General features: G+C 38.1%; 1 protein-coding gene across 4 annotated transcripts in view; it reads left to right on the forward strand.

Moving 5' to 3' along the window:
• TECPR2 (tectonin beta-propeller repeat containing 2) overlaps positions 1-24,370 on the forward strand; it is a 42,847-nt gene extending 18,477 nt beyond the window's left edge. For 3 of the 4 annotated variants that reach the window (XM_059850356.1, XM_059850357.1, XM_059850355.1), the window contains 9 exons: positions 600-780; positions 2,221-2,362; positions 3,586-3,826; positions 4,553-4,642; positions 5,450-5,683; positions 9,293-9,441; positions 20,599-20,740; positions 21,721-21,870; positions 22,120-24,370. In XM_059850356.1, coding sequence (XP_059706339.1) covers positions 600-780; positions 2,221-2,362; positions 3,586-3,826; positions 4,553-4,642; positions 5,450-5,683; positions 9,293-9,441; positions 20,599-20,740; positions 21,721-21,870; positions 22,120-22,277 — 1,487 coding nt within the window. In that variant the 3' untranslated portion in view covers positions 22,278-24,370. The remainder of the gene's footprint in view (positions 1-599; positions 781-2,220; positions 2,363-3,585; positions 3,827-4,552; positions 4,643-5,449; positions 5,684-9,292; positions 9,442-20,598; positions 20,741-21,720; positions 21,871-22,119) is intronic. The other variant, XR_009487043.1, reaches the window with a different exon arrangement.
• Positions 24,371-25,040: the final 670 nt, after the last annotated feature.

Here is a 25,040-nt window from a genome sequence, read left to right on the forward strand (position 1 = left end):
TGTTTACTGAGATGTTTCACATGCAGTTTCATATGTGTAAATCAAGCTTCAGTGTAGTTGTAAAGAAGACATGTTCCTCTAGATTAGATGCAGAAATATGTGCAAACTGCCTGTAAGTCTACCAGAACCTCTCTGCTCCTTTCAGTACTACACACTGTGGCATGCTCTTTTGTAATTGCTCTGCTGTCACTACTCAGAACAGGTTGCTTCTTTCCCTGGCATGTTTTGGGCAAAAGTTCTTCCATTACTGGCTTTTTGTTTGATGCTTCTGTCAGCTCTATTAGAGGTTTTATAAATGGAGATTCCTGGTGCTGACACTAGAGGGAGAAAAGGAACAGAAATGACAGGACTGGACATGGACTGTGCAGGGTGTTGAAGGATGTACAGGGTCTTATTTCTTAAAATATAACATCAGCTATATTAGAGGAAATTATTAGTAGTTTACAGAAAGAACTCAAGGAAATTGTGATCAAATGACAAATGTTAGCATGTGAAGAAGATTCCCTTCTGCATTTTCTTTTATTGAGTTGCTTTATCTCTTTCCTTTTTGTTGCAAAAAGCCAAAGTTTGTAAAGCAATCCTCATTTTCTGATTTCTAGGCCTGAGTGTGGATCGTCCTTGTGCCCGAGCAGTAAAGGTTGACTGCCCTTATCCACTGTCACAGGTCACATCCAGGAATAATGTGGTGTGGGCTCTGAGCGAGCAGCGCGCCCTGCTCTACCGCGAGGGAGTGCGCAGCTTCTGTCCTGAGGGGGAGCAGTGGAAGAGTGACATTGTCAGGTAATGACTGCTGGGACATGCTGGGCATAACCTGAGTGACACAAATAATTGTGCTGGAGCTCCTTGATGTTTGGAAAAGTATTACCTGAGCTTGTGTGTCTGTGTACCACTGTGTGTGTGGATATGTCTATTTTAGCTGTCTGTCTGTACTTCCTTCCTACCAGCCATCCATCCATCCATCCATCCATGACTGCTATGTAATGAAAGGAATTGTCATAAACAGAAGCAGGTTTAAAGAGTGAGAAAAAAATTTTAAAATATCTCTCTAATGTCTGTCAATGTGATTTTCTATTAAATATTCCTTCTTTAATCTGTGACATAATGGTTTTAAGGAGCTCTCCAGTTTTCCAGGTTTTGAGGTGGTTTTTTCCTTTTTTTTTTTTTTTTTTTTTTTTTTTTTTTTTTTTTTTTTACCCGAGCACTCCCCAGCCCCAGATTTTTATAAAAATACTTTGTGTAGTTGGTGTTTAGCTTTGTAGTTCATCCTGTGCCCACGGTAGTTCCTTTGTGGTAAAGTTAAAAGCACTAAGTCTCTACTGCTGGCTTCGAGATGTAAAATTTAGTGTCTCTTGTGACATCAGCCTGGTGCAAGTTTAGGAAGAAATTGAAGTTCTTGTTGTCAGGAGATTTTATCTTCTGAATATCCTATTGTGAAACTGGTGCTACCTCCCAGCCTGGTATTTGGCTCTTGAACTGTCTGAGAAACTACTGTGTCTTTGTTCAAATGTGAAATTTGCTCATACTCTAATGAGTTTGTTTAATGAAAATACCTGCTGACCTACACCTTAGGTACATTTCATGTTCTTGGGCTTTGTGTTAAAATTGCAGAAGGCAGTGACTGTTTGTTCTTAAATTATCAAGAAAGGTTATCTGAAAGAACTGGCATTGTTTGCTACCTTTTCAGTGTCTGATATGATCACCTGACCCTGTTGACTTTCTGAGCTTGAAAATCGTTTACTTATGCAGGAAACTTACAGTCCTAAATTCAGCATTTATCTCTGCCACATAGTTAAGTTGAGTTTTCTCTTTGTGGTCCCTGAACTGCAGTTATTGTTCTCAGAATAGGTCAAGGAAGTTGAGGAGATAGATTTTTTTGAAGCTGTTTTATCAAAACCCTAAAGAACACAGCTCTTGATTGCTTATTTACTGAACAAAATAGAGCTTGTTTAGTTTTATTGTTATGTAACGAAGTTTCACATCTTGAGTGATCTTTGAAGAACTCCTGTTCTTTGTTGTAGTTGTTGTTGAATGTTTTTTACTTAAACAAATAAAATATAAAGTACTGAATAACTGAAAATTTAATATCAAATGTGTTTTTTAGCTTGGCCCCACTGAGTTTCAACCATGTTAAACTATTAGCATTGTAACAGCTTCCTTAAAATACCATTGACATCAATTTGTATTAAGGTTTTTAATATTTTTACTTGTTTGCATTTCCAGTGAAATGCAAGCTTTGGAACCAGTGTGCATAACCCTTGGTGATCAGCAGACGTTATGGGCTTTGGATATCCATGGCAATCTCTGGTTCAGGACTGGTATAGTTTCAAAGAAACCACAAGGAGATGATAACCATTGGTGGCAAGTAGGCATTTTTTTATTTTGCTTTCAGTTTAGCCTTTTACCTTGGGTTGATTATTTGTGTTGTTTTCCCACAAGTTTCTAAGAAACAATTCAATTAATAGTACACTTTATTCAGTATGTTAAAGCTTCTGTGTGGCTGTGGCTGAAATCTCCTTTCTGTGTCCGCTGTAAAGAGGGAAGGAAAACCATCCTGTGGTCATTCAGAGCAGCATTGCAGAAGCTTTCAAGAACACAAGAAATGCTCTGCCAGGTCATAGGACATGCTGTTGAGGCAGAGCATCAAGTCTGGCTGCTGAACGCAGCCTCTTCTCTTGTCTTTTAGTGCCCATCCTTTTCCCTAGCTAGAGAAGATAAATAATAACTCACCATGCAAAAGAATGTGTTTCACATTTTTCCATTCAGTTGAGGTTTCTTTGAGTGATGTGGAGCTGCTTGCTCCAGCCACAGTTCGTGTGGGTGAAACCAACTCACTTACTGCCTGGTAATTATTGTCTGGTATTGATTTGGAATTCCTGCCTCTGGTTCCTCCAGCTTTTCTTGTTTTCTCCAGAGATAGGGGTGGGGAAGAAGGGAGTACAAAAACAGTCTTACAGAAAATTTGTCAACATGCTACCTTAGTTACAAGAATTTTGGTCTATGTGCATGTATAATCCCTTTTTTTGCATGTGAGCATCATGAGTAGCTTGGCTTTGAGGTTATGGGCAAACTGCTGCTCTTTTTGTGCTCTTGGAAATTTCATTCCTTTCTAGGAGTATCCCAGAGTGTTGCCAACCTAGTTGTCCATGACAGAACTTGGGCAATTGTTTGTTTAGACCTCCTTCTTCACTGTGAATTAAAATGTCCATGAGGTAGTTGCAGAGGAGTATTGCATTCAAGTTTTTGTCATGTGGTTTGAATTGCTACACTGTGCAAGTTTATCTTCCTTTAGGAAATTGAAAATTTACCTCTTACTGTGCAGAGTTTGGCATCTTTTTAGAGGGACACATCCTAAAACAAAGGCCTATCTTAAAATGCAGATTTCTAAATGGATTTTTGGATAGAAAAGAGTTGTAAGCTGGTTTAATACTGATTTTGGCTTATTAGCAAGACAGTCACTCAAAACGTACCATGTTTATTTTTCCCTTCCTAAACTTTGAATTCCAAAAAACTTTCTAGTGAAAGATTGTGCAGTTCACCCCAGAGCTTAACTAATTATCAAGAGCACTTTGTTTTCTTTTCCCCCAGGTAAGCATCACTGATTATGTAGTGTTTGACCAGTGCAGCCTGTTCCAGACCATAATCCAGGCAACTCACACGGTGGCAACAGCAGCTCAGGCACCTGTGGAGAAGGTGGCTGACAAGCTTCGAATGGCATTTTGGTCACAGCAGCTTCAGTGTCAGCCCAGCCTCCTTGGAGTCAATGGCAGTGGAGTCTGGATCTCTTCAGGCAAAAATGAATTCCATGTAGCAAAGGGAAACTTAGTAGGTTGGTGTGCTTTTGCATCTTAATTTTTTTAAGTTAAGATTATTAAATAGAAGGAAATAAGTAACTACAACTCTGTCACTACAGAAATTACCCATGGCAAGTCAGGGCAGCTTTAACTTGTTTAAAAATTAAATTATTCATTAGCATTTGGTCTTAAATACTTTCTCCTTTAAAGGGAAATATTTTTCATGGAAAAGTCTTTATCAACCAGTGAAGTGTGCACAAGTTACTGCTTTTAACACCTACATTTGTCTCTTCTCTGGGATAAGGCAATCTGAAGCTCCTGAAGCTATTTTACCTCGCGCAGTGGAGTCTGGCTCCTGATCAGTGTGACTGTGCAAGACATTAATGTTACGGTTTTATAGTGCTAATAGAGGCATTGCTTTATTTTTCTTGCTACAGTTCTCAAAATAGAATACTTACTTGGTACATTTCTTTGTTTAGGTAAACTCTAACAATACATCTAACATACCTCATCACCAAACCGGACCCCTGTTGAAGACCATTAATATTCTTCTTTATCCTCTTCTGCATTCACAGTTTTCTCTGTGTGTTGGAAGGAGACTTCCCCCTGCCCCCAACAGTATCTTGAAAGATTTTCATAGAAAATCTTTTCTAAAAATATATTTAATAATTGATTGCAATAGAATTTCTTCTAAATTTGAAATAACAAACTTTAACAAAAAACTGTGTTTCCTACTAATGCCACTCATTCTTTCTTTCAAGGCACGTATTGGAATAATATTGTGCCTCGTGGTACTGCTTCTGCCACAAAATGGATTTTTGTGTTGGCTTCCCCAGCTTCATCTAAAGAAGGTTGGTAAACCAGCAATGCAGCTGTATAATATCTGATTTTTAAAGAGTGGAATTAATGATGTAAGTAATTAAATATCCTGAATTACTTCAGATTTTGGTTGCCTTTTCTGTTTGCAGGCATCTAACTGTAAAATTACTGGAGATTAAAATAACGTATTATTCACTCTCACCTTTGGTGTGGAGTAGCATCCAACAGAGAAATGGGTGGTCCTTGGGAGCAGCAACTTCCTAAACTGCCAAAGCATGAATTGCCAGAATTTGTAGTTGGAAGTTTCAGAGCACGCTTTGCTGAAATGCCTGTAGTAACCAAGTGCTTCTCTTGTCAGTGCAGTTATTGCAGCAAAATTGCCCATTATTAGTAAAAGTGAGACCCTGTCAGGGAATTGAGCTGCTGGTTGCAGTGCATTATCTAAGTACACTGGCTTTAGTGGCAAAAATGTGGTTTAGAGCTGAAAAAGAATGCTGCTTTTCAAAGGCTATTATCAAGGATATAAAAGAGCAAAGAATAAAGAGAGGTGATAGTGCACTGTTACATGTGTCTTCTCTCTATTAGTTCCTTCAAATGAAACATTTCTTCAAATGATATCACTTACTACTTCCTTTATTTGAGAAATGGAGTATTTAAGTGCCTAAATAAGGGCTTAGGATGTGTGTTTGTACTTCAAAGCCTTACCCTGTGAGCATAGCCAAGAAGCTTTAGTGTTGTCTTCAAATGTATTGATAATTTTTTTCCAGAAAAAGTAGATGTGTAAGCTTTCTCAGAGTGGATTAGGAATTATTTTAATAACAGAAGTGTCCTTTCCATAGGAAGCTTTTTGTGGCTGTGCCAAAGCACCAAGGATCTGTTTTGTGTCAGTGATCAGAATCCTCATTTTCGTCCTTCTACGGTGCAGCTGCCACCAGAGGCTGAAATGGTGCACTACTCTGCCTGCCAGGATGCCATTTGGGGCTTGGATAGTCTCGGGCAGATATTTATCAGAACACTTTCCTCCAGCTGCCCAACAGGGATGCATTGGACAAAACTGGATCTCTCTCAACTAGGTATGACATTTTTAGTGAGTAGACTGTCTCTTAAGCACACCACATTTTCCAGAAGTATCTTTTAGCCAGAAGTTTACTGATGTAGAATATAACATTTACTGGATTAAATAGTGCCTACTGGCAGGTGATTGTAAAATATCAGGAACAGATGTAGCTTTCAAAGAATTTTCTGTTTAGCCCTTTCCTGAAGACAAGAAGATTCCTGTTTGCAAGGTACTTGGTGTGTGTTTAGTGCATCTTGTGTTGGTCAGTCTGAAGTGGCTTGGCCTGACGTGGTGCTGTGCAGGGGCTCCAGCAGCTTTAACTGGGCTGGCTCTTGTACCTCAGTGCAGCCATAGTCACCTGATCTAGGGCACAAACATCTGAATTTTATGGTTAAACACATTTTTAGCTCCTGCCAAGGAAGAATTATGCTCCAAGAGTTGAATCATTCATGAGTGATGCAGCTGATAACACTCATGTTCAGATTTATAGTGATGTAATCATTCAGCATAATGCTTAGAATGTGATGCTGGTTAACTGCTCTTTTCATTTGCTTAGGTGCTTGACCATGATTTGATCATTGAAATGTAATCACAATTTGGAGTTTGGCTCTGGGGTAATCAGGTTATTTACCACCTTCATGAGTAGTATTCTCATCACATTTATTTGTTTAATAGTCTGACTGTTAGAACATTCTTACATTTGTGCTAATCTGTGCACCTGTTTCAGGTGAAGAGAATGGTGCATAGTCTTAATTTCCTTTCTCTCACCATTTTAAAAACAATTCAACTGTTTTACAATTTTTCCATTTTTTGATGGCAGTGTTCATGATTTAACAGACAAGCAATTTTAACTTAAGGCTTAAGGAAAGGCAGACAACTGGCAGAGTTTAAGCCTCATGTACAATTTTAGTGTATAGTTTATAATCCTGGAAAAATTATAAACCATGTCTTTTAAAATTAACTTGTTTTTCAGTTGTATGCCCGTTATCTTTCAGACTTGATGATTTGGTTCCAAATCCAATCAATGCCCGTTATCTTTCAGACTTGATGATTTGGTTCCAAATCATGATACCATACTTTAAACACTGATGCCTTTTACTGACCTACAGGATAAATTTGGCCACTTTGTCCTTCTCATGTTCTTTAACGTGGTTTGAAACTCTTCTCATGAACCACTGCTTTCTAGCAGTTTAGACAGTAACTGTTTGACTGAAAAAATAAGTAACTTCTAGTCATTGTCTGAAAATCTGAAAAGAATTCATACAGGAAGTCAGTGTAATTGGTGTTAGCTGACTGTAATACCTGGCCTGTGAACTTCAGCAGTTCTGAAATTCAACCTTTACATTCAGCTGTTTCTGTCAGCTCTGGCACATGGTGGTGGCATAGAAGAGATTTGGGGTCAAGAAATACTCAAACAGTCCACTGTACCTGTCACTGTGGGTTAGCACTGAAATGTGAAAATGTTTTAGGCTTTTTTTCTCCATTTAATTACATGTGGTACATTACTGCTTGACAAGTGCATATCCATGGCTATAACAGAAAAGCCTTTATTTGTTGTAATGGGACTGAAGGAACTGGAGAGTTATTGTTATTCTGTCAAGTGTATGTGTAAGTTTACTCCAGAAACGTTAGGACTGTGAGTGCGGAGGGCAGGCAGGGTGGGAGCAACTTTCTGTAAAGTGCAGTTAAGGATTCTGTATGGAAGTGATGGGGTTTACTAGCATTAGGTTGAAATATTATGTTGGTAGTATCTTGCCTTTTGCATTATATACTGGGAGTAGCGCCCAGTAGATTATTTTGATTAGCATTCCACTATCACTGTCCAGGTTTCTAAACACAGTAGAATGACCTCTAGGTTTTAACAATAAACAATGCTGCTGGTTCATGCTACTTGCTCTAAGACAGCTGGTGAATGTGGTTAACATGACCTTGTCCTAAGATACAAATGGTAAGTGGGAGGAGGGAGAAACCCCAAAACATTTACATAAGAGCTGTGTTTTTGAATATCAAATTGTACTGTAGACGTAAATAATACCAGCTATGCTGGGTAGGTGATATGTGATTCCATGTTTGAGTGCCTGATGCTTGTCTGGATCAGAACACTTGGACAGCTGAGGTATCATGTGACAAAGCCATTGCTTTGAAGCCTACTTTTTTTAGAAGGAGTGATGAGGTTTTAACTAAGATTTTGGCTTTGCAGCTCAAAGTCAAGCCTCTGTCTTCAAAAGAAAGTTACTATAGATGTTCTCATCCAAAGCAGTGGAAGTTTTTGTTTGTCATTTTGGTTTTTATATGAAGCTGTCTGGTTAAAAGAAATTTTTGGGTGAGATAGGATGATTTCTATTCCTGTGATCCAGAAAATTAAATAATTTTGTTTAATCAGATCTGTTTACTACAGATAATTAAAAGATAAAGCTATGTTGTCCTGTTGTTTCCTGTTCTTTTCCCCAGCAAGCCCTAACAATTGGGAATATTGCATTCTGCAGAAATAAATACTCTGAACTTGCACTCTGTGGGATAAATTTCCAAGCCTCTCTTTAAGGAATGTTGTGTGTGATGCACTTTACAAGGATTTGTTGCCAAATTTCACATCCCTGAAAACAGAACTGTTACCAAGAATGGGATATCCCAAGCAGCCCTGGCATGTACAGTCAACCAGCAAGGCCTATTTTTAGAGTCTTTAGTTTGGAGTCTGACCAGAGCATTCCTTCAGTAGTGGATCTGTACTGCTTGGGCCCCACTTTCTTTGGAACTTGTTTTCCATGACTTAGCTTTGTTTTGTCCAACACGGGGTGAAAAAAGGAAATCAAATGTTAGATACATTACATCATGTGGCTATTTAAAAATTATTTTGAAAGAGTAAGAGTTTCAGTAGACAGTTAACTAGCAGTTCTTTTTAGTCTAAAGTACCAGGTTTGCATCTCTACTGTCTTTGCAGAAATTTAGACTAAACTTAAACACAAACCACATCAAAATTCCAGCACACACTTATTTGGCAGCTTTCTTTTGATGGTGCTGACAGGGTTAAAATACTGCTGCACATTTGAGATTGGTGTAATAATTATGTGCAGTGATGAATATAAATCCATTTGAAAATCAGTTCCTTTATTTACAGATGTGACAGTGGTATGTTAACACCAAAATGCATAACTCATATGCTCTCATATTTTTGAAATGCTGCTGGTGTTAGGAATGTTCTTTGCTGACTGTGTTGTCAGATTGACACCTTTAAAAGTCTCCAAGCATGGCCAGCTACAGAGAAGAGTTCACATGAGGTCATGTGAAAGTTTGTCTAGGCACTGATAACATTTGTCATGGAATGGTTCCCTGCTTGAATTTGGTTATTGTAATAGAGTATTTATAATGTGCTTTAGAAATTGCACTCTCTTATGACTAAAACATTTATTTTTATGTTTAGAAGAGAAATTTCTCACATATGTACTACCTGTTGGTTTTGTTCATTGTATCCAGCAATTTTTTTTATTCTCCCACAAGTTGTATTAACTTCTAATCATTTTTATGTGACTAAAGCTTGTTTAATACAACAAAGTCTAAATACAAGTTGTGATTATTAGCTGAATTTGAAAGGAAAATGCCAGGTTGCTAATAATCTCTTTGTTATTAGGTGGTGTAAAGCTGATCAGCTTGACCTGTGGAAATCAGCATGTTTGGGCCTGTGACACCAACGGTGGCATTTATTTCCGTGTAGGAACTCAGCCTCTTAACCCAAGTTTGATGCTTCCTGCCTGGATAATGATTGAGCCACCTATACAGGTAAAATGCTTATTGCAATTTTTGTAACCCAGTGGTTTAGCTCTATGCTAAACAATAAAATAGTAATTTTAGAATTCATGGGAAACTGTGGAGCCAGGTTTTATGGTACAGTGTAGCACTGAGCTATGCTGAGTACCTTCTGTGTGCTCAGCAAGAGGCTGGGTGGGCAAACAGCACAGAGCAGAGGGTGTGGGAAGGCTCTGCTCAAGTGACATGGTGCTGAAGTGCTGCCTCCCTCTTCTTTTATCCTCATCCTTATGAGTCTGGGATGCTTGCTAGGGTGCTGGGCCTGAATTCAGGGGCCTTCCTTGTCATGCAGTTCTTTGTAAACATGCAGTACAACTGCAGCTCTTTTCCCTTGCTACCAGAATGGGCAAACTTTATATCCTTTCTACCTGCCAGCTGGGAGGGTCAGAGCTGAAAGAAGCCTCCTAAAGTAACCTGGAAGCATATTTGGAAAATATAGAAAACTGACAAAACCTGTTTCTCCGGAGTCTGTTTGTTGTTTGCTTTTTTTGTTGTTTTATTTTTAAATCTCTCCTTTAACCACAGTGCTTGCTTTCATTGCTGCTCTAATACTTTGCAAGTTAATCTATGAAACGAGAGTAATTTCTGTTGTGGGTTGGGACTGCTGTAATGGAGCTGACCTCTGACTACTGATTTCATTCTTTACTCCTTGGCGCGAAATGGCTTGAACTGAACTGTCTGCTGGTCTAGCACAGTAACACTGGATGTGTTTGCCTACTTGATGGACATTCTATGATGTTGCAGCATTTCTCTTAAAGATTTTGAAATGTGTGATGCTTTCAAAAGTACACATTAAGAAATAGAAGTAAATCTGTGGTAGTGGAGTTGCAATTATTTATTTGGTTTTTACATAATTTGCTTTTAGTTCTGCTTATCTCTTATCAGCCAGTTGTTGGCTCCTGTGTATCTCAGGGTGTAACAGCAAAGAAGGGCAGGGGAACAGAGAAATGAAAACTGCAGATATGCATTTCATCAATTAGCACAGCACTGGTTAGATGACTAATTCTGTACATTTTGTAATGTGGTTCTGGAGACAGGGTATCTTGTTTTGCAGAATAGCAAAGCAGACTGATGATAAACAGGTGCCACTATCAGTTGCAAAAAGGACTTGGTTCCAGAGCTTGTTCTTGGTGTGCTTCAAGTGGGTCTTTGTGATGTAACACCTTGTCCCTGCTAGCATGGGGGTAGGGCAGGAGCAAGATGAGACTGAAGATGTCAGTGATGATGTCTCCCATAAAGGCAGTATTCTTAAAATAAAAGAGGAAGAAACATTCCATTTGAACTGACTTTGCCAAGAGACAGAGAATTAAACTTGTGTACTATCTTCTTACCAAAGGTCTATTCAGGAGAATAGCCCAAAAAGCTGTTTCTCTATGCTGATACTATTTTCTCTCTACTAAGTGAATCTCTACTCCTCCACTGAAGTAGATTAAACTACTCAATACAAAGGTGTTTACAAGAATTGGGATTTGCTGTGGCTCATGATTTGGCAGTTACTTCCTTAAGTAGAAAATGGACAAGGTTGAAAATCAAATTATTTCCCATAATCTTATCAACAAAGCTGGATAATGTTGCCTTCCAAAAATTATAACCTCCTGATACCCAGAGCAGTGTCATTCCCTCTCCTCTTATCTTGCCAGTTCCTGACTTGGCAAATTTAATGGGTCAATATAAAGAGGCAAGAATTCAAACATTGCTTGAAACGATGAAACTCATGGGTTACATGCTTACATTGAGACAATTTAAAACAAGTCATTAAATGAACAGCCATTCATGCCTTTGCAGAGGCTTAATGCAAAATGAGAAAATATGTGAACTTTAAAGATGTTTCCCAATACAACATGATGTCTGAAGAGTGAACTATTAAGTGAACAATATTTGCTTATTAGGAACACCTTATTGTTCTGTCCCTTAATTGACTTTGACACAGTTCATGCTGCTTTGCTCTTATGTTCAGAACAACAGAAATACTGTAAGAAGTATTTGTGAATGATTCAGCCATTTTCTGTTTGAAGAAGGAAATCAAAATTTCTTTTCACTTGCTTCAAGTACAGGAGCACTCTCAAATAACGTAATTTAAAACCAGCTATGGATATTTCATTCCCTAGTAAATGTCAGAGCCAATATGACTTGCCTATCCCAGATCTCATGACTCAGGAGCAGCTTGGGAGCAGCTGCAGACTCTGCTTTTATGGTGTCACTTCTCCTTAAAGGAGTGCTGCAGTTGCACAGCATTCATCTTTGCATAACTTCACAAAGGTATTCAGAGACTGCAGTTTTGATGAGATTTTGCTCATGCTAAAATGAGTGAATGTAATTTAAGTTCAGTCTTTGACTTTGTGATGGTGTGTTTTTTTCTTAAATCAAGACTAAACCCATTCTTATTTGTAACTCTTCTCTCTGTACCTCCTTACTGAAACATCTCTTGAGATGAAGAAAACATTTTTTGTTCTCTGCCCTCCTTTTTTATTTTATCCAGTACTTCAGAAGTGGTTGATAACATCATTAGAGTATCTTGAGCAGTAGTAGTTTATATATAGCTGGTTTCTGTGATTCATCAATTTGGTTCTGCAGTCTTAGAAGTAAGATAATTATGTAGTTAAGCAGCTTTTTGAAAGCTGTTTCAAGGACTTTGACAAAACAAATCAAAATGCTTTGATGAAATTATTTTAGACCAGGAAAAAGAAAATGTTTTTCCACTCTGTTGTTAATGTGCAGGACAAAACTATCATCTGTTGCAACACGTCTCAAAATACATCCATATTTTTACATATATAAAAAATTTAATTTAAAAAAAGGTAGGAAATACAAATATTATTTATAGATAACATAGAGTATCTTTTTATATGTTTGTATCTTGATTAGGATTTCATGCTTTTCCAGTTTCTGGCCTGAAGGAAAAATAACTAAAAATAAAATAGAAAATTAGTATAGACTGTAAGACTAATTTAGATTATTAAAGGGTAGAGCTTGATCAAAAGGTAAAAATCTTTAAATTGCTTTCAAAAGTCCCCCCAAGTTGAACTGTTTGAAAATAATTCTTTGAACATTTCAGCTTTGATTTCTGGTACCTTCTGAAAAAGATGCTGAGACAAAATCTCATCTTGAGAAACTCTTGCTTCCCACAGTTTAAAAACTGGTCTTAAAAGCCACCTTCTCAGATTTATATCAAGGCATCTATCAGATAAACAACTTTATCTGACCAAATTAAAGGAAACACAACAAATGTTTGTAATGAGTGACTCATTGTAAATAATCAGCCTTACTCTAAAAATAGATTGAGACATTTTATTGTCACTTCTTTAATTGCTGCTCCTTGTTAATTTGTAACCAAATTTCATAGAGAATAGAATTGAAAAAGCTATGCTATTAAATCCAGAGGTTTGTTTAAATATTCACATAGCTTGTCTGAGCTACAAAGTACAAGGGGTTTGTTTAGGGAAATGTTTGGTTGCTGCATAAAGCTTTAGATGATCATTTGTAGTTCTCAGCAGACAAGCACTGCTTGACTTAGTTTGCCATAAAAGTGTCACCTGCATTTCTCTTCAAGTTAGAGAAACTTTTGATTTACTGCTCTTCCCATAAACAGCCTAGTAATTGTGTCTCTGTACTTTAAGCTTGATATCATAGGTAAGAGAAATTCTTATAGGTAGTAGAAATTCTTATTGATGTAGGAGGAGCTATTTTTTTCTTGCACACAGACTTCCAAAAAACTAAATTAAGGCTTTTCATGCTTTCACAGTCATTCAAAAATTATTAAAACTATGAAGCAAATGGTAGTCTAAAAATGCCATTTAAATCTAGGCATGTTATCTGTAATTCTGAAATATCACTACAGGATAGATTTAACTTCTTTTTAGTACCTCACATTGAACATATATCAAGAAAAGGTAAGGAGCTGGTTGTGCCTTACAGATGAGTGTTGACTTCTTAGAAATGGTTATCATCATCGTTGTTTTGTTTCCTTTATTTAGATAAAATTCTGCTTACCTTACAAAACACTCATTGTGAGTCTGCTGACTTTCTTCTGCATCTGCCTTGCTTTTGCATTTCTCAGTGAGATTTCTGTTGTTATTAAGGCCAATTCTGCATTAAGTGGTACTTAGAGGAGGAAGTGGTGAGCTGTCCTCAAGATCAGATTTTGCCATTAAGCTGGAATGTAGGAAGGGTTTGTTTGAAATGATCTTCAGGAATTGAATATTTCGAGGGAAAGGAAATTTTTCTGTTGAAAATGCTTTATAATTTTTACTTAAGAATCATCATCTACTTCTGAACATCCTTGTCATGGAAATCTCTGTTCTTTCCAATGCAGTATTCACATGCCTGTTCTTTCCAAGTCCAGTGGTTTTCACTAGCACAGACCAGCTTGCATTTCTCAGCCATTGCACAGACATCTTCTTAGTTACCATGAGTTCTGCTTTGGAGTGCTAAGATGAGATTCAGGGGAAGTATCTTTAATTAACCAAAGTCTGCTTAGGTTGGAGAAGTAATACAGTCATTAGGCCTGGTTCTCTCTAGACCAGACTAACTAGTCTGTTGTTCTGTATATCTTCACACATGTGAGGCCTCTGAAGACATTAATAGGGAGATGATTTTCCTGGAGGACTGCACTTTTCAAGATGATGTAGAGAAAAGCTGTTTGGCAGTAGTAAGAGCAGCTGTCTCAAGGTGGGTTGCAAATAAGTACAGGAGATCAAAGCTTCTGCAGCTGTGTCTTTTGTTTAGCTGATTTAGAATGCCGTAATGTTTAACTTCAAGTCTGTGCTATTCTTCACAAGCATGCCTATCTTAAGTAATTGTAAGTTACATAAAAGGTGCTTTTAGAGGCTGAAAAAACGCAATTTCAGCATTTGTTCTGGAGTTGCCTCACACTGATTCCATTGCTGAGTGTAGTGCTTATTATCTTCCTCCTTTTTGCTAGTTAAGAAAACTGCTGTCTCTGTATTTCAGTGTAGTTTGCTGCTTTGGAGTTGTAGCCCTCGGATGTTGTTTTAGGGCCCAGCTATCGCCGTGTTCAGAAGAGCAGCGTGTGGCCTGGCCTGGCAGATAGCAATTGTTATCAGCACCAGAAGCTTCAGGTCACACAAAGTGCCCAATGAGCAGTACAGCCAGAAATTCAGTGGGCAATCCTGCTGTGTCCTTCTAAAATGTGATCTCCAGGTGGTGTATTTGCTTTTTGACAAGACTGGCTTACTTTTAAGACAACAATTGTGGGAAAGAGAGCCTTCAGTTTTCATACTTCGATTTGGTCATTATTTGGAACTTCCCCATACCTCCAAACTCTTCCAATATTCCCATATTTTGGTTAGTTAACACAGAATTAGATATTTAATTATTCTTCAGAGAGATGAAGAAATGTATTTAATATTCAGTTGGGCAAATAAAGTAACCACAACTATCATTAAGTTTTGACAGTTTTTCAGGGTTATTCTATTCAAAAATAAAAGCACCACGGTATAAAAATTCATGGGTAGAGGATGATCATCATGATTGGGCAGGTATGAGCTCTGGTAGCAAAGAGTAAGGAGACACCCTGGGATATCTGCTGGACACATCAGACCCTTTGACCTTGAATTAGGAGCTTGAAGACCCTTCCCTATAACCCCCCCAAAAATGCTTTCCCTCCTTGGTAAGGTATTTAAGTTTCAAAAACTAAAGAGAGGCACTTCACAGGCACAGGCTGCATCAGAGGGTGTTTCACTGATGCTCATTAAAAGTGTATTTAGAAAAAAATAAAAGCCTTGGTTACCCAGGTTTGCTTATACAAGGTTTTTATTACCTAGTGTTAAATTATGTTCTGTTTCCTGGGAATTTGCACTTAGTGTTTACTTAACACACATTTCTGTAAATAATTAATTCTTATTTTCCAACAGTTCAGTTCTTCAATATGTTATTAAAAATACCTGTAGGGGTAATTACAGAGGGCTTATCTCCTACATTACAGTTTATAATCTTAGTTATAAAACAGGGTGACCAGAATACAGTTGGGCAAACCTGAGCAGGCCTGGAGTTTGTATGGTCTCTAAAGCGGTTACATGAAATTTAAATTGTATATATATTTTTTAATTGCTTGTAAGGAACAGTTGTACTAAGTATTTTTAAAGTATTTTATGGTTCTGTTGAGAACATGTTGAGTAGTTGCATGGGTTTGGTTTGATCTTTTCTATGATTTAATAACATATGTTGTTGTCTTTCCCATGTTTCAAGGAAAAAACATTGGAATAAAAAATTTAGAGCTAACAGAAGGGAGAGGTCAAGGGATTTCCTCCTTGGCTTTGCTCTGTCTTCCAGATTGTGCTAGTCATAGACAGCAAAGTAGATACCTCCTTGGTTGGAAATACCCAGCTAAGGCCTTTGTCCCTTTTATCCAGGGAAGGCAGAAAGTGGGGCAAAGGGTCCTGTTGTTGTTCTAAGGCTTCTGAGGAAAATAATACTCCAGTTTTTCAGACAGTAAATAGTTACATTTTTCTGACAATTTAATGCCAGCTTTACTGAAAAGCATGTGGCATTAAGGAAGACCAAACAGATTAATCTTTACTGCTCCTGTATAATGCCTTAACTTCTCTGCAGAGAAAAAAGCAGCACTTAATGTAGCAAGCTAATGCTGAAAGGGCTTTATTACCTTCATTCAAATGGACCTCAGAAAATAATATGTAAATAGGCCTTTACTGGGGGAGAGTCTCTCTAAGTTGAATTCTTTGTTATCCTCATTAGGAGGGTCTGGATGCTGTTAGTTATGACAAGAGTCATATTAGTCAGATACACTCAAAATACTCAAGAGTGTGAGAAGTATCCCTGATGTGACCTTCTTACAGCCTGGCCTGGACCAGCTGAAGGTGTTTCTGCTTTGTCTTTGGAAGGCAAGGAGAACATTGGTGCTGAATGTAGCCACCAACCTGTTACAAAAAGGATTGGGCTTGGCCAGACTGATAATGTTATGTTTAGTCTTCCTTATCCTGGATATTTGCAGCAGAACAGAGATAATGGAGATTTGCTGGTACATGGACTCTGTGCTCCTGAAAAGTGACGTGGAAAATGTTCTGGTGCCTTTTTTGTGTGCGTGTGTTTGTCCTTTCTTCCTTGACAGGGAACTTTAACCATTTGGGTTCAGCTGTGACCAATAAGATAAAATTTTTGAGTAGTATGTAGGGGAGACTGGGTAGAGAAATGTGTTAGTTTTTACTTTGTATTTTGTTTGATACTATTACCAATAAGTTAAATTCTTACACTGAAATTTACTTCTCTCTGGTTTGCAAAAGAGAGGAAGTAACTTGCACAGAATTACAAAGCTAATGGACAACTTGGTAACTTAAATATGCTTAGCATAGGCATTGTTTCTTGATGTCATCTAACAATTTGACAGTTATGTGATTCCTACAAGTTTATTTCATTTTATCAACACTGTTTTCACAACAGACCTGTGACAAGCTGGTTTTCTTTGTTTTTATTTGTAGCAGACTACAAATACATCCACAGCTCTTAGTATATTGCTTTAATGTTGAAAAAGACATAGCTGATAGTGTTGCAGTCCATGGCCCTGTTGGGAAATACTTCATATCAAAGGACATGGAGTGACTGGGTTATTTGCAGCCAAGGCACAAGACCAGAGGATGGGAAATCTGCATTCAGATCTGACTGGCTGGAACAGTCAGACTTGTGAGATTTTTAGAGTTTAGAAATGTTTGGCACCCCAACTAGTAGAAAAACAACATTCTGCATTTTTTTATCAAATAGCACTGGATCCATGAATGATCCATAACAGGTTGAGCTCTCACAGTGGTGATTATATTGTGAATAAATGTATAATCAGAGTTAGGTGTGTCAGAGCAGGAAGGCTGAGAGACTGCTGCCAGGTTCTTTAAAATTCCAGATTCTCCAGTAAATTACAAATAGGACATGTTTCACAGTCAAGGTATATAAATCTCATGAGTGCTGTTGGAAGTTAAACCAGCTGAGTAAAGGTTACGCTGAAATAATTTATCAATTTTCATGGTTATCAGTCTCTAAAATGTTATCAGCAGATTTATGAATTTGCAGAGATATCTCTTTAGTGCTGTGAGAGAACTCTATTTAACCTTTAACTGCAGCTGTAGAGATTTTCTTGTTATATAACTTATAAAATACTTAAGGCATGCTTATGGTAATTAAAACTTAGTGAAAATTGGATATATCTGAGATAATATCAGCATGATTGTTCTAAGAAAATAGTTCATTATGTCAAGAAAACCTAAAATTAATTTTATCCACCTTACTGTGGTAGCCATGAGAGTACCTTCTTGTTGTAGATGGCTGCTTTCTTGGTAAAAAATAATCCAGAAGTCAAACCTTTGCAACAGGCTCTAAGAATTGCCTGTATTTGTTTCCAAACAATTTTCCTGGTTTGTGCCAAAAGCTGCTGTATATAATGATGTCACTGTGTGTCCTGTCAATTGTGTCCTTTACTGGCTGTTCCACAGCAGAAAGCTGGGGGTAGAGGAATTGCCTGGATCCTTTGCAGTAGTAGTAAGAGGATTGTTTTATTGATGTGAGGTTATCAGAAAGAGCTGTGTAGCCTGAAGAAGGAAGAGGAGCTGGAAGTGAAACCCAGAGAGGTAGGGAAACTGAAAGATGAAGGGAGCTCACTTAGAAAAGCAAAGAATGAGAAGACTATTTGGCCAAGCTTTTAAACACATTATTTTGAATTTGATGATTGGCATTTGTTTCTTAGATGTGCTGGTGGTGCAGAATGGGGTAGAAGTAATTGCTTTGATTACACTTGAGCCTGCAGTGGTATCAGGAGCAATTTAGCTGAGATTCATACAACTCTTTTTGTGGCTCTCCTTTTGGGTGTTTCTTCTGCTTTGCTTAGCTTCCACTACCTATAAATCTGTAGTAATGCAGAGGCTTAGGCAGCAGGTTTAAGCACTCAGTCTTTTTGGATGGAAATACTCCTCCAGCTCTTTCTCAGAGAATTCTTTTTTAGACAAATGACAAGTAGAAGAGAAGCTTGGGATCCTGACATATAAGAGTGGGGAGCAAGTGCACAAATCTCAACAGTTCAGCAACAAAAGTCCCACCAAGGTGTCAGGCACAGTTGGGACAGACCCTGGTTGGAACGTAAAGTATATTGCAGAGCATAGACAGACACACTGCCAGTCTGTGGTGTGAAGGACATGGGGGAAAAGTGACAGAAAGGCCTAAATCTGGGAAAGAGGTGACTGTTTAGAAGAATGTGGTAAGAAGGAGATAAGTAGATTTAAAAAAAATTAAATAGAAAAAAAAAAAGATGAAAGGCAGAGGTCTCCTGTTCATGCAGTACTCCAGCCTGCACAAGCTAATAACTGCCCAGCTCCCTTGTGTGAAAACTTGGGACTGCAGGAGCAGGAGTGTGGTGAGGGATGTGATGGAGCAGGAAGCTGCACTGGAGGGAGGCACTGCCCCATGGCAGCACTGTGGGGGTGTGAGCAGGGACAGGGGGGAGTGAGAGCCAAGGTGGCTGTAGAAAGAAGCAAATGGAAAATGGAGGGGAGAAATGGAAACTGGGCCAGGAATAAGGATCACTTCCAGCAAAGGAAGTGGTAAAAATGGGAAAATCATGTGGGATTTTGGGGTGTTTTGTTTTTAGTGTGCTTTGGGCATTTGATGGGTTGATTTTGGATATGTTTGGAGGTTTTTTGGTGTTGTTTGTTGTTTTGGGGTTGGGTTTTTGGTTTTGGGTTTTGGGTTTTTTTTGTTGGTTGAGATTTTTGTTCAAGACAGTAGTTTAATACCAATCTGAAAGCAGCTAAGCAGGTGGTATTCTATGTAGTCAGTGCTTTTCAAGACAATTAGTGGCTTTAAGTGTTCAAACTGCAGCCACTTGTGAATTTACTGTGACCACAGGTAAACACTTGATCAAGCCTGTAGCAGCCTCAAGCTTCCAACAAAGGGCAAATACCTAATGAGAGGAAAACCATGAGAAGATAGTCTGTCGAGGGCCTTGAAACTGAATAGAGAGGATTGATTTGGTGATGCAAGTCAGACTTGGTTGTAGCTTGGTCAGACCCAAGTCAGCACCAAAATTTGAAAAGCAAAACAAAAGCAGGTAACTGTTATGTACACAGAAGGCCCATCTGGGACTGGGCTGTGTGCTTGTATATACATGCAGATCATGGTTTATCCCTTGGTTTATACATACAGAGAGCTACTTGCTCTTCTGTTTAGTACTCTGGAATTTCAGCTTATGCCCATGAGGCTAAAGCAGAGAATGCAGTGCTCCTTTGTGAGGAGATTATGTATTTCAGACATCATACTGTCTTCTGCAGTGCCCTTACTAGGCTGGTGTGGAGAAAAACTTTGTATTTAATGTCCATGTTTTATTCAAAGTACATGTTTTGCAGGATATTTGCAATCATCCAGCCTGATTGGATGATAGCTTTTGCTACAAAGTCATGATGTTACGTCAGTGCCACTGATTTTGAACAGTAGTTAAGGCAAATCTCTGTAGAAGCAGGTGGAGTAAGGACGTGCCTGGCAGCAGAATGGGAAGTGTGTTTCACTTGTGTTTGCCAGTGGGTAGTGTTGTGGATCCTCTCCTGCTGGTTAGGCTGCTCCAGCACTGCAGTGCTCTGCAGTGAGTTCCACGGATGTATTCCTGTAGAATGGAGTACAGGCAAGAAGGCAGATCATCATTTCATTGCAAAGAGGAGACATTCAGACTGTAGAAATGTACAGAATATGCTTAAAAATAAAGTGCAGGTTTATTAATGTTAGAAAAACTTTCTGTCAGGCAAGAGGAATATACTGCATTTTTTGTGCATTTCTTTGGAAGAGCTCCCCCTTCCAACTTGCAGTTCAGACTGTATCTGATTGGAATAGCAGTGGTTAAGCAAATACTAACATTATTAGACTTGAATACTGAACTTTGAATATTAATATCATTATCAGTAATGCTACATTCATTCATATTCCTTTTGCACTTACAAAGGGCTAAAGTTCTTGGAAAATGGATAATTGTGTACAATAGCACATAAAATATCAGATACATTTCTCCCTGGTTTTAGTATCTGGTAAATATTTTGCTGCTCTTGTGTACTTCTGTGAAAAACAAATGCTACAATAGTACAAAGATACAGTAGTACAAAGTTTAAATACTATGCTTAATTTTTATAGCCAGTAGGAATCAACTTGGTCAGCATTCATTCAAGTCCAAATGATCAGATGTTGTGGGCAATTGATAGCAAGTGGAATGTCCATGTACGAGTTGGAATTACAGATGAAATGCCTGTAGGCACTGACTGGGAACATGTACCAGGTAAAAATTAATGCATCAGTTCCTTGTTGCTTCTGCCATTTTCTCAGTGGTTTTGTCTTGTTTTTTTTTTTTTTTTCTTGTGGCTTTTTAAATTGGATGGTAATGCTTAATTTTTTTTTTTTTTTGCAATCAAGTATTTGATAAGGGTTATTTTTTACAGAGGACCTTGGTTTTACTTAAAAACACTGAGTAGTTAACTGGGAGAAATACAATTTTTTAAAATGAATTTCTGATGTGGTATTTCAGGCTGCTGCCACTCAATTAGTAAGTGGTACAGTTCCCTTTCAGTTAAAACTAAAGCAGAATTCCTAAGCAGTAGGGAGACTGTTGTGCTGTGGGGGTTTGAATTTAATTATGATATCACATGAGGTTTCTTACCTAGATGTGGGTAACAAAAAACTTACACTATTTCTCACATCTTTCTACTAATCCTTGTGCTGGAGATGTTGTGGATTAGGTAATTACACTTTTGCCTTGCCTTTAAATAAAACTAAATTTTATTTGTTTCCTTCTAAATAACTCTGCATTGATGCTGTCTGCTTTTTAAAGATTTCTCACTGCATTAACTCATGGCACTTAGCTGCAGAGTACTCTTGTGAAGAGGGGGCAAGGGTCCACAGTGTCTGTAATATTAACCATTTTTAGACAAATTAAGATTGCAATTGTTGGCTTATTCCCCACGTGGTAGTCACATGCAGTGGGGGCTCCAAAAGCATGTTATGAGGGTCCTCTAATTGGATGTTGCTTGTGGCTGTGGCCACACCACAAACTATATCCATGTTGGGATAACCCTTACAAGTCAATAGATGCAGGGAGTACCAAGTCTGCAGTTAAAAACCTTTCTTTGTTCACCAGTGCTTCATGTAAGAATATATAAAAACTGTAATAGTCTTGATGTCTGCTCTCAGAGTACTTTCTGCAAGTGTATTTAGTGTCCAGGACAGGCTGGTTATTCCCTGCTCGTGTCCAACTCCCTGTAGGTTTGCAGGCCTGCCAGCTGGCTCTGAGTGCCAGGACGGTGTGGGCGCGCTGCCCCAACGGAGACGTCGCTCGCCGGTACGGCGTCACTGACAAGAATCCTGCAGGAGACTACTGGAAAAAGATTCCTGGGAATGTCTCACGGTTAACAGGCAAGTTGGTTCGGCGTGACAGTCTGTCCAAAACATTGGATGTCTGCTTTGAGCTCTACCTGATGGTGCTCAAGCTGGCCATATGCAGGCAGAGCCACACACACTGTGTTTCACCAAGGGTGTTTTTATCACATTAGTAAAAACCTTCTCTGGCTATAATTGGGAAAACAGATCCAAATATTATTTATTCAGTGTTTAGAATTGGAACCTGCTACTGTAATTAAAAGATGGATAATTTATGCTTTGCAGTGACCCCTCTAGATGAACTGTGGGCGATCAGTACTTCAGGATCTCTGCTCCAGCGCCTCACTAAGACCTTTAGCCATTCCCATAGTTTGCAGAAAAATAATGACACCTCTGTTCTGCTTCACCCTGATGATCTGGAAGATGAATGGGAAGTGATATGAAGTCTGTCAAGCTTGTGAAGCAGTGAAAAAAAACCAGGAGGACAAAATTTCTGTAATGTATGTACAGAATATTGGATCTAAAAGCCACTCATATTGGACCTGTGATATTAGCACTTTTGTATTGGAAAACTGACCTGTTAAATAGCCCCCAAGCTGTGAGTTCTAATGTTTGTTACATAATCTTTTGGGAGACTCTTTAGGTGTGGCATACTGCAGTTGTTATACCGTACTACTGTAAAAGCTCCTTTGGAAATATAACTTTTAAGTTAACCTTACTAGCGATGAAAGTGAGTACTTCACAACAGCATGCAACTAATGTACTGATTTTGAGAAGGAATTCTGTTGCATTAAATATTTCTCTACAGTGGAAACATCAAGCATTTCTCAATTTCTTCTTGTAGTTGGAACTCCATACCATTCTGATGGGATCACTCCCTGACTCTTGTACATATATTTAGAATTATTTTTCCTTGCAGCATGGAAGAAAATATGGTGAAGTATTTCTTAGTAAGATCTGAGAACATCATGACTACACAGTATTGTTAGAATGAACTTAGTTTGATCCATTTCCATATAAATAATTGTGAGGCTATACTAACCTTCCATTTCCAGAAATTTTGTTCATAATTTGGCTTCATTCACAAGGTAGAGGTTTGGATTACACCTAATATCAGGGGGACTTTTGCCCATTTCCATAGCCATCAGGAAGCTGACAGAGTTTTGGGGGTGAGTCCCAGTTTGGAATAAGTGGTCGCTTGTTGAGTTTGTAGTACAAAGCAGGAATGTACAAGGCAGCTTTCATAATTCCTGTTGTGCTGTATTTGTGCCTCCAGCCAGCGCTTTAACGTTTGGACTCATATTGTTTTGAGTACCAAACTTAAATTTGTTAAGAATAAAATGGTAATTGATAGAATTACCTATATATCCCATTTAAAATCGTGATATTGTGAGAAAATACTTAACAATATTCTGATTTTTAGCTATGTTAGCTAAATTTTGAAGTGTCTTATACTTAACAGATGTTGCAACGGGAGTATGTGATGAACTGGGAAATAACCTAAGTTAATCATTGCAGTTTATTTTTCTTTATACTAAATCTCCTTTGAAAGATACCTCATCTTTTTTAAGCAATAGAACTATAGATGAGAGAACCTGAGTTCAGTATGTAGGCGGAGGAGTTATTTTGTGTTTGTTCTAAGCTTATAAATCATCAGAATGTTTTAAGCAGCTGCTAACCAATACTGTAAAAGAGCCAGCTTCAGGAAAGGCCAAGAGTTGAAAAGTGGGGATGTTTCTGTTTTCAGAACTTAACACAAATGGAAAAGGATGTGTTTTCTTTTTAACCTCTGTTCTTTTTCAGAATAGTTCATGCGTGTACTGCACTAAACTTGGAACAAACATGGCGCAAGGTGAGAATGTGAATTGGGGGAGAGAGAAGTTATGTCTTTTTTTTTTTTTTTTTTTTTTTTTTAGTAGCACTTGTGGCATTGGCTTACAGTTCTCAGTTGAATCTCAGTCCTACAGGAAGGACAGATTTATTTCCCTTTTACAGATTGTTTGCTTCTTTGCTGTCTCATCTCTATACAGAGATTACCCCAGAGGGATTCTTTTAGCCTGTCTGGAAGTGGATGGTAATGGAATCAGCTTGTGAAGTAACCCAGTCTGTTTTATGCAAGCATAGCTTGGTGTCTTGAGGACCCCAAAGAAGCTGAAATTCAGCTTAAAAGTATCTTGTGGCAACTCCTTGTCAATCACTTTGGAGAAAGGACATGAGAAAGAGCAATTTCTCTGTGCCCTCCAAGCACCAGATGCTCAAGTACAATGGCATTATTTAATAGTGACACTTTTGTATTACATTTTTCAAAATCATCTTAGTAATGGGTTGAGCTTGCTAGTTGTTTATTTACTGTATAATACTGTTCCTTGCTATGGTCGTTAATATTCAATTGGTGTCAAGAGCTCTTACAAACTACTTTTTAGGGTAGTTTCAACAAAATTAGGATGGGTTTTTTTACTTTTATTTCTGTATTTAGTTTTTGATTTTGTTTGTGCTTTAAGACAAAGTGCAATAAATTAGATTTTTAAGAAATAAATTACTGTGGTAAGACTCATCTTTTGTGTTATTTGCAAGAGAATTCTTTATGTCTGACAGTCGTTCTCTTCTGAGCCGTAATGTTGCCCCAGACAGCATGGTAATGACAATGTAAGGACCTGAATACTCTGAAGTTTATTTTATCTATTTTTTAAATTGTGACGGGGTGTTAAGCCAGCAAAATGTTCATCATTCAAGTAGACAATTAAACACGTCTCTCATTTGAATATTACACTTGTTGCATCCATATTAAGATAGTCTTGCTCTAATAGAAGTAAACAAATTTCTTTCCTTGCATGCTGAAACAAAAATTGCATGTTGAGTATTTTAGCTCTCAGTGAAAAATATGCATTTGTGGTTCCAGCTAGAAAATGGTGCAGCAGAAAATGGTGATTGTACCACGTGTGCAGTAACTGCACCCTTCCTTGAATTATTCATTATCTCAGGACTTCCTGTGTTTCTGGCATTTTACTGGAACTGCAGCTGGGATTTAAGAGAGAACACCTTGGCTTTGCTTCCCAAAAGAGAGAGCTGTTTCCTGGCTGAGTGGGGACCTGGGTAACTTCACACAAGAGAATATAACAGTGATTAATGAGGCTTCTGACTCTTAAACACACTTCCAGCCCCAGGAATCCTGTTCAGATTCAGATGGCAGTGTCCTTGCTAATTAT

The sequence above is a fragment of the Haemorhous mexicanus genome, chromosome 6 (genome assembly GCF_027477595.1).
Source record: "Haemorhous mexicanus isolate bHaeMex1 chromosome 6, bHaeMex1.pri, whole genome shotgun sequence".
NCBI lineage: Eukaryota > Metazoa > Chordata > Aves > Passeriformes > Fringillidae > Haemorhous > Haemorhous mexicanus.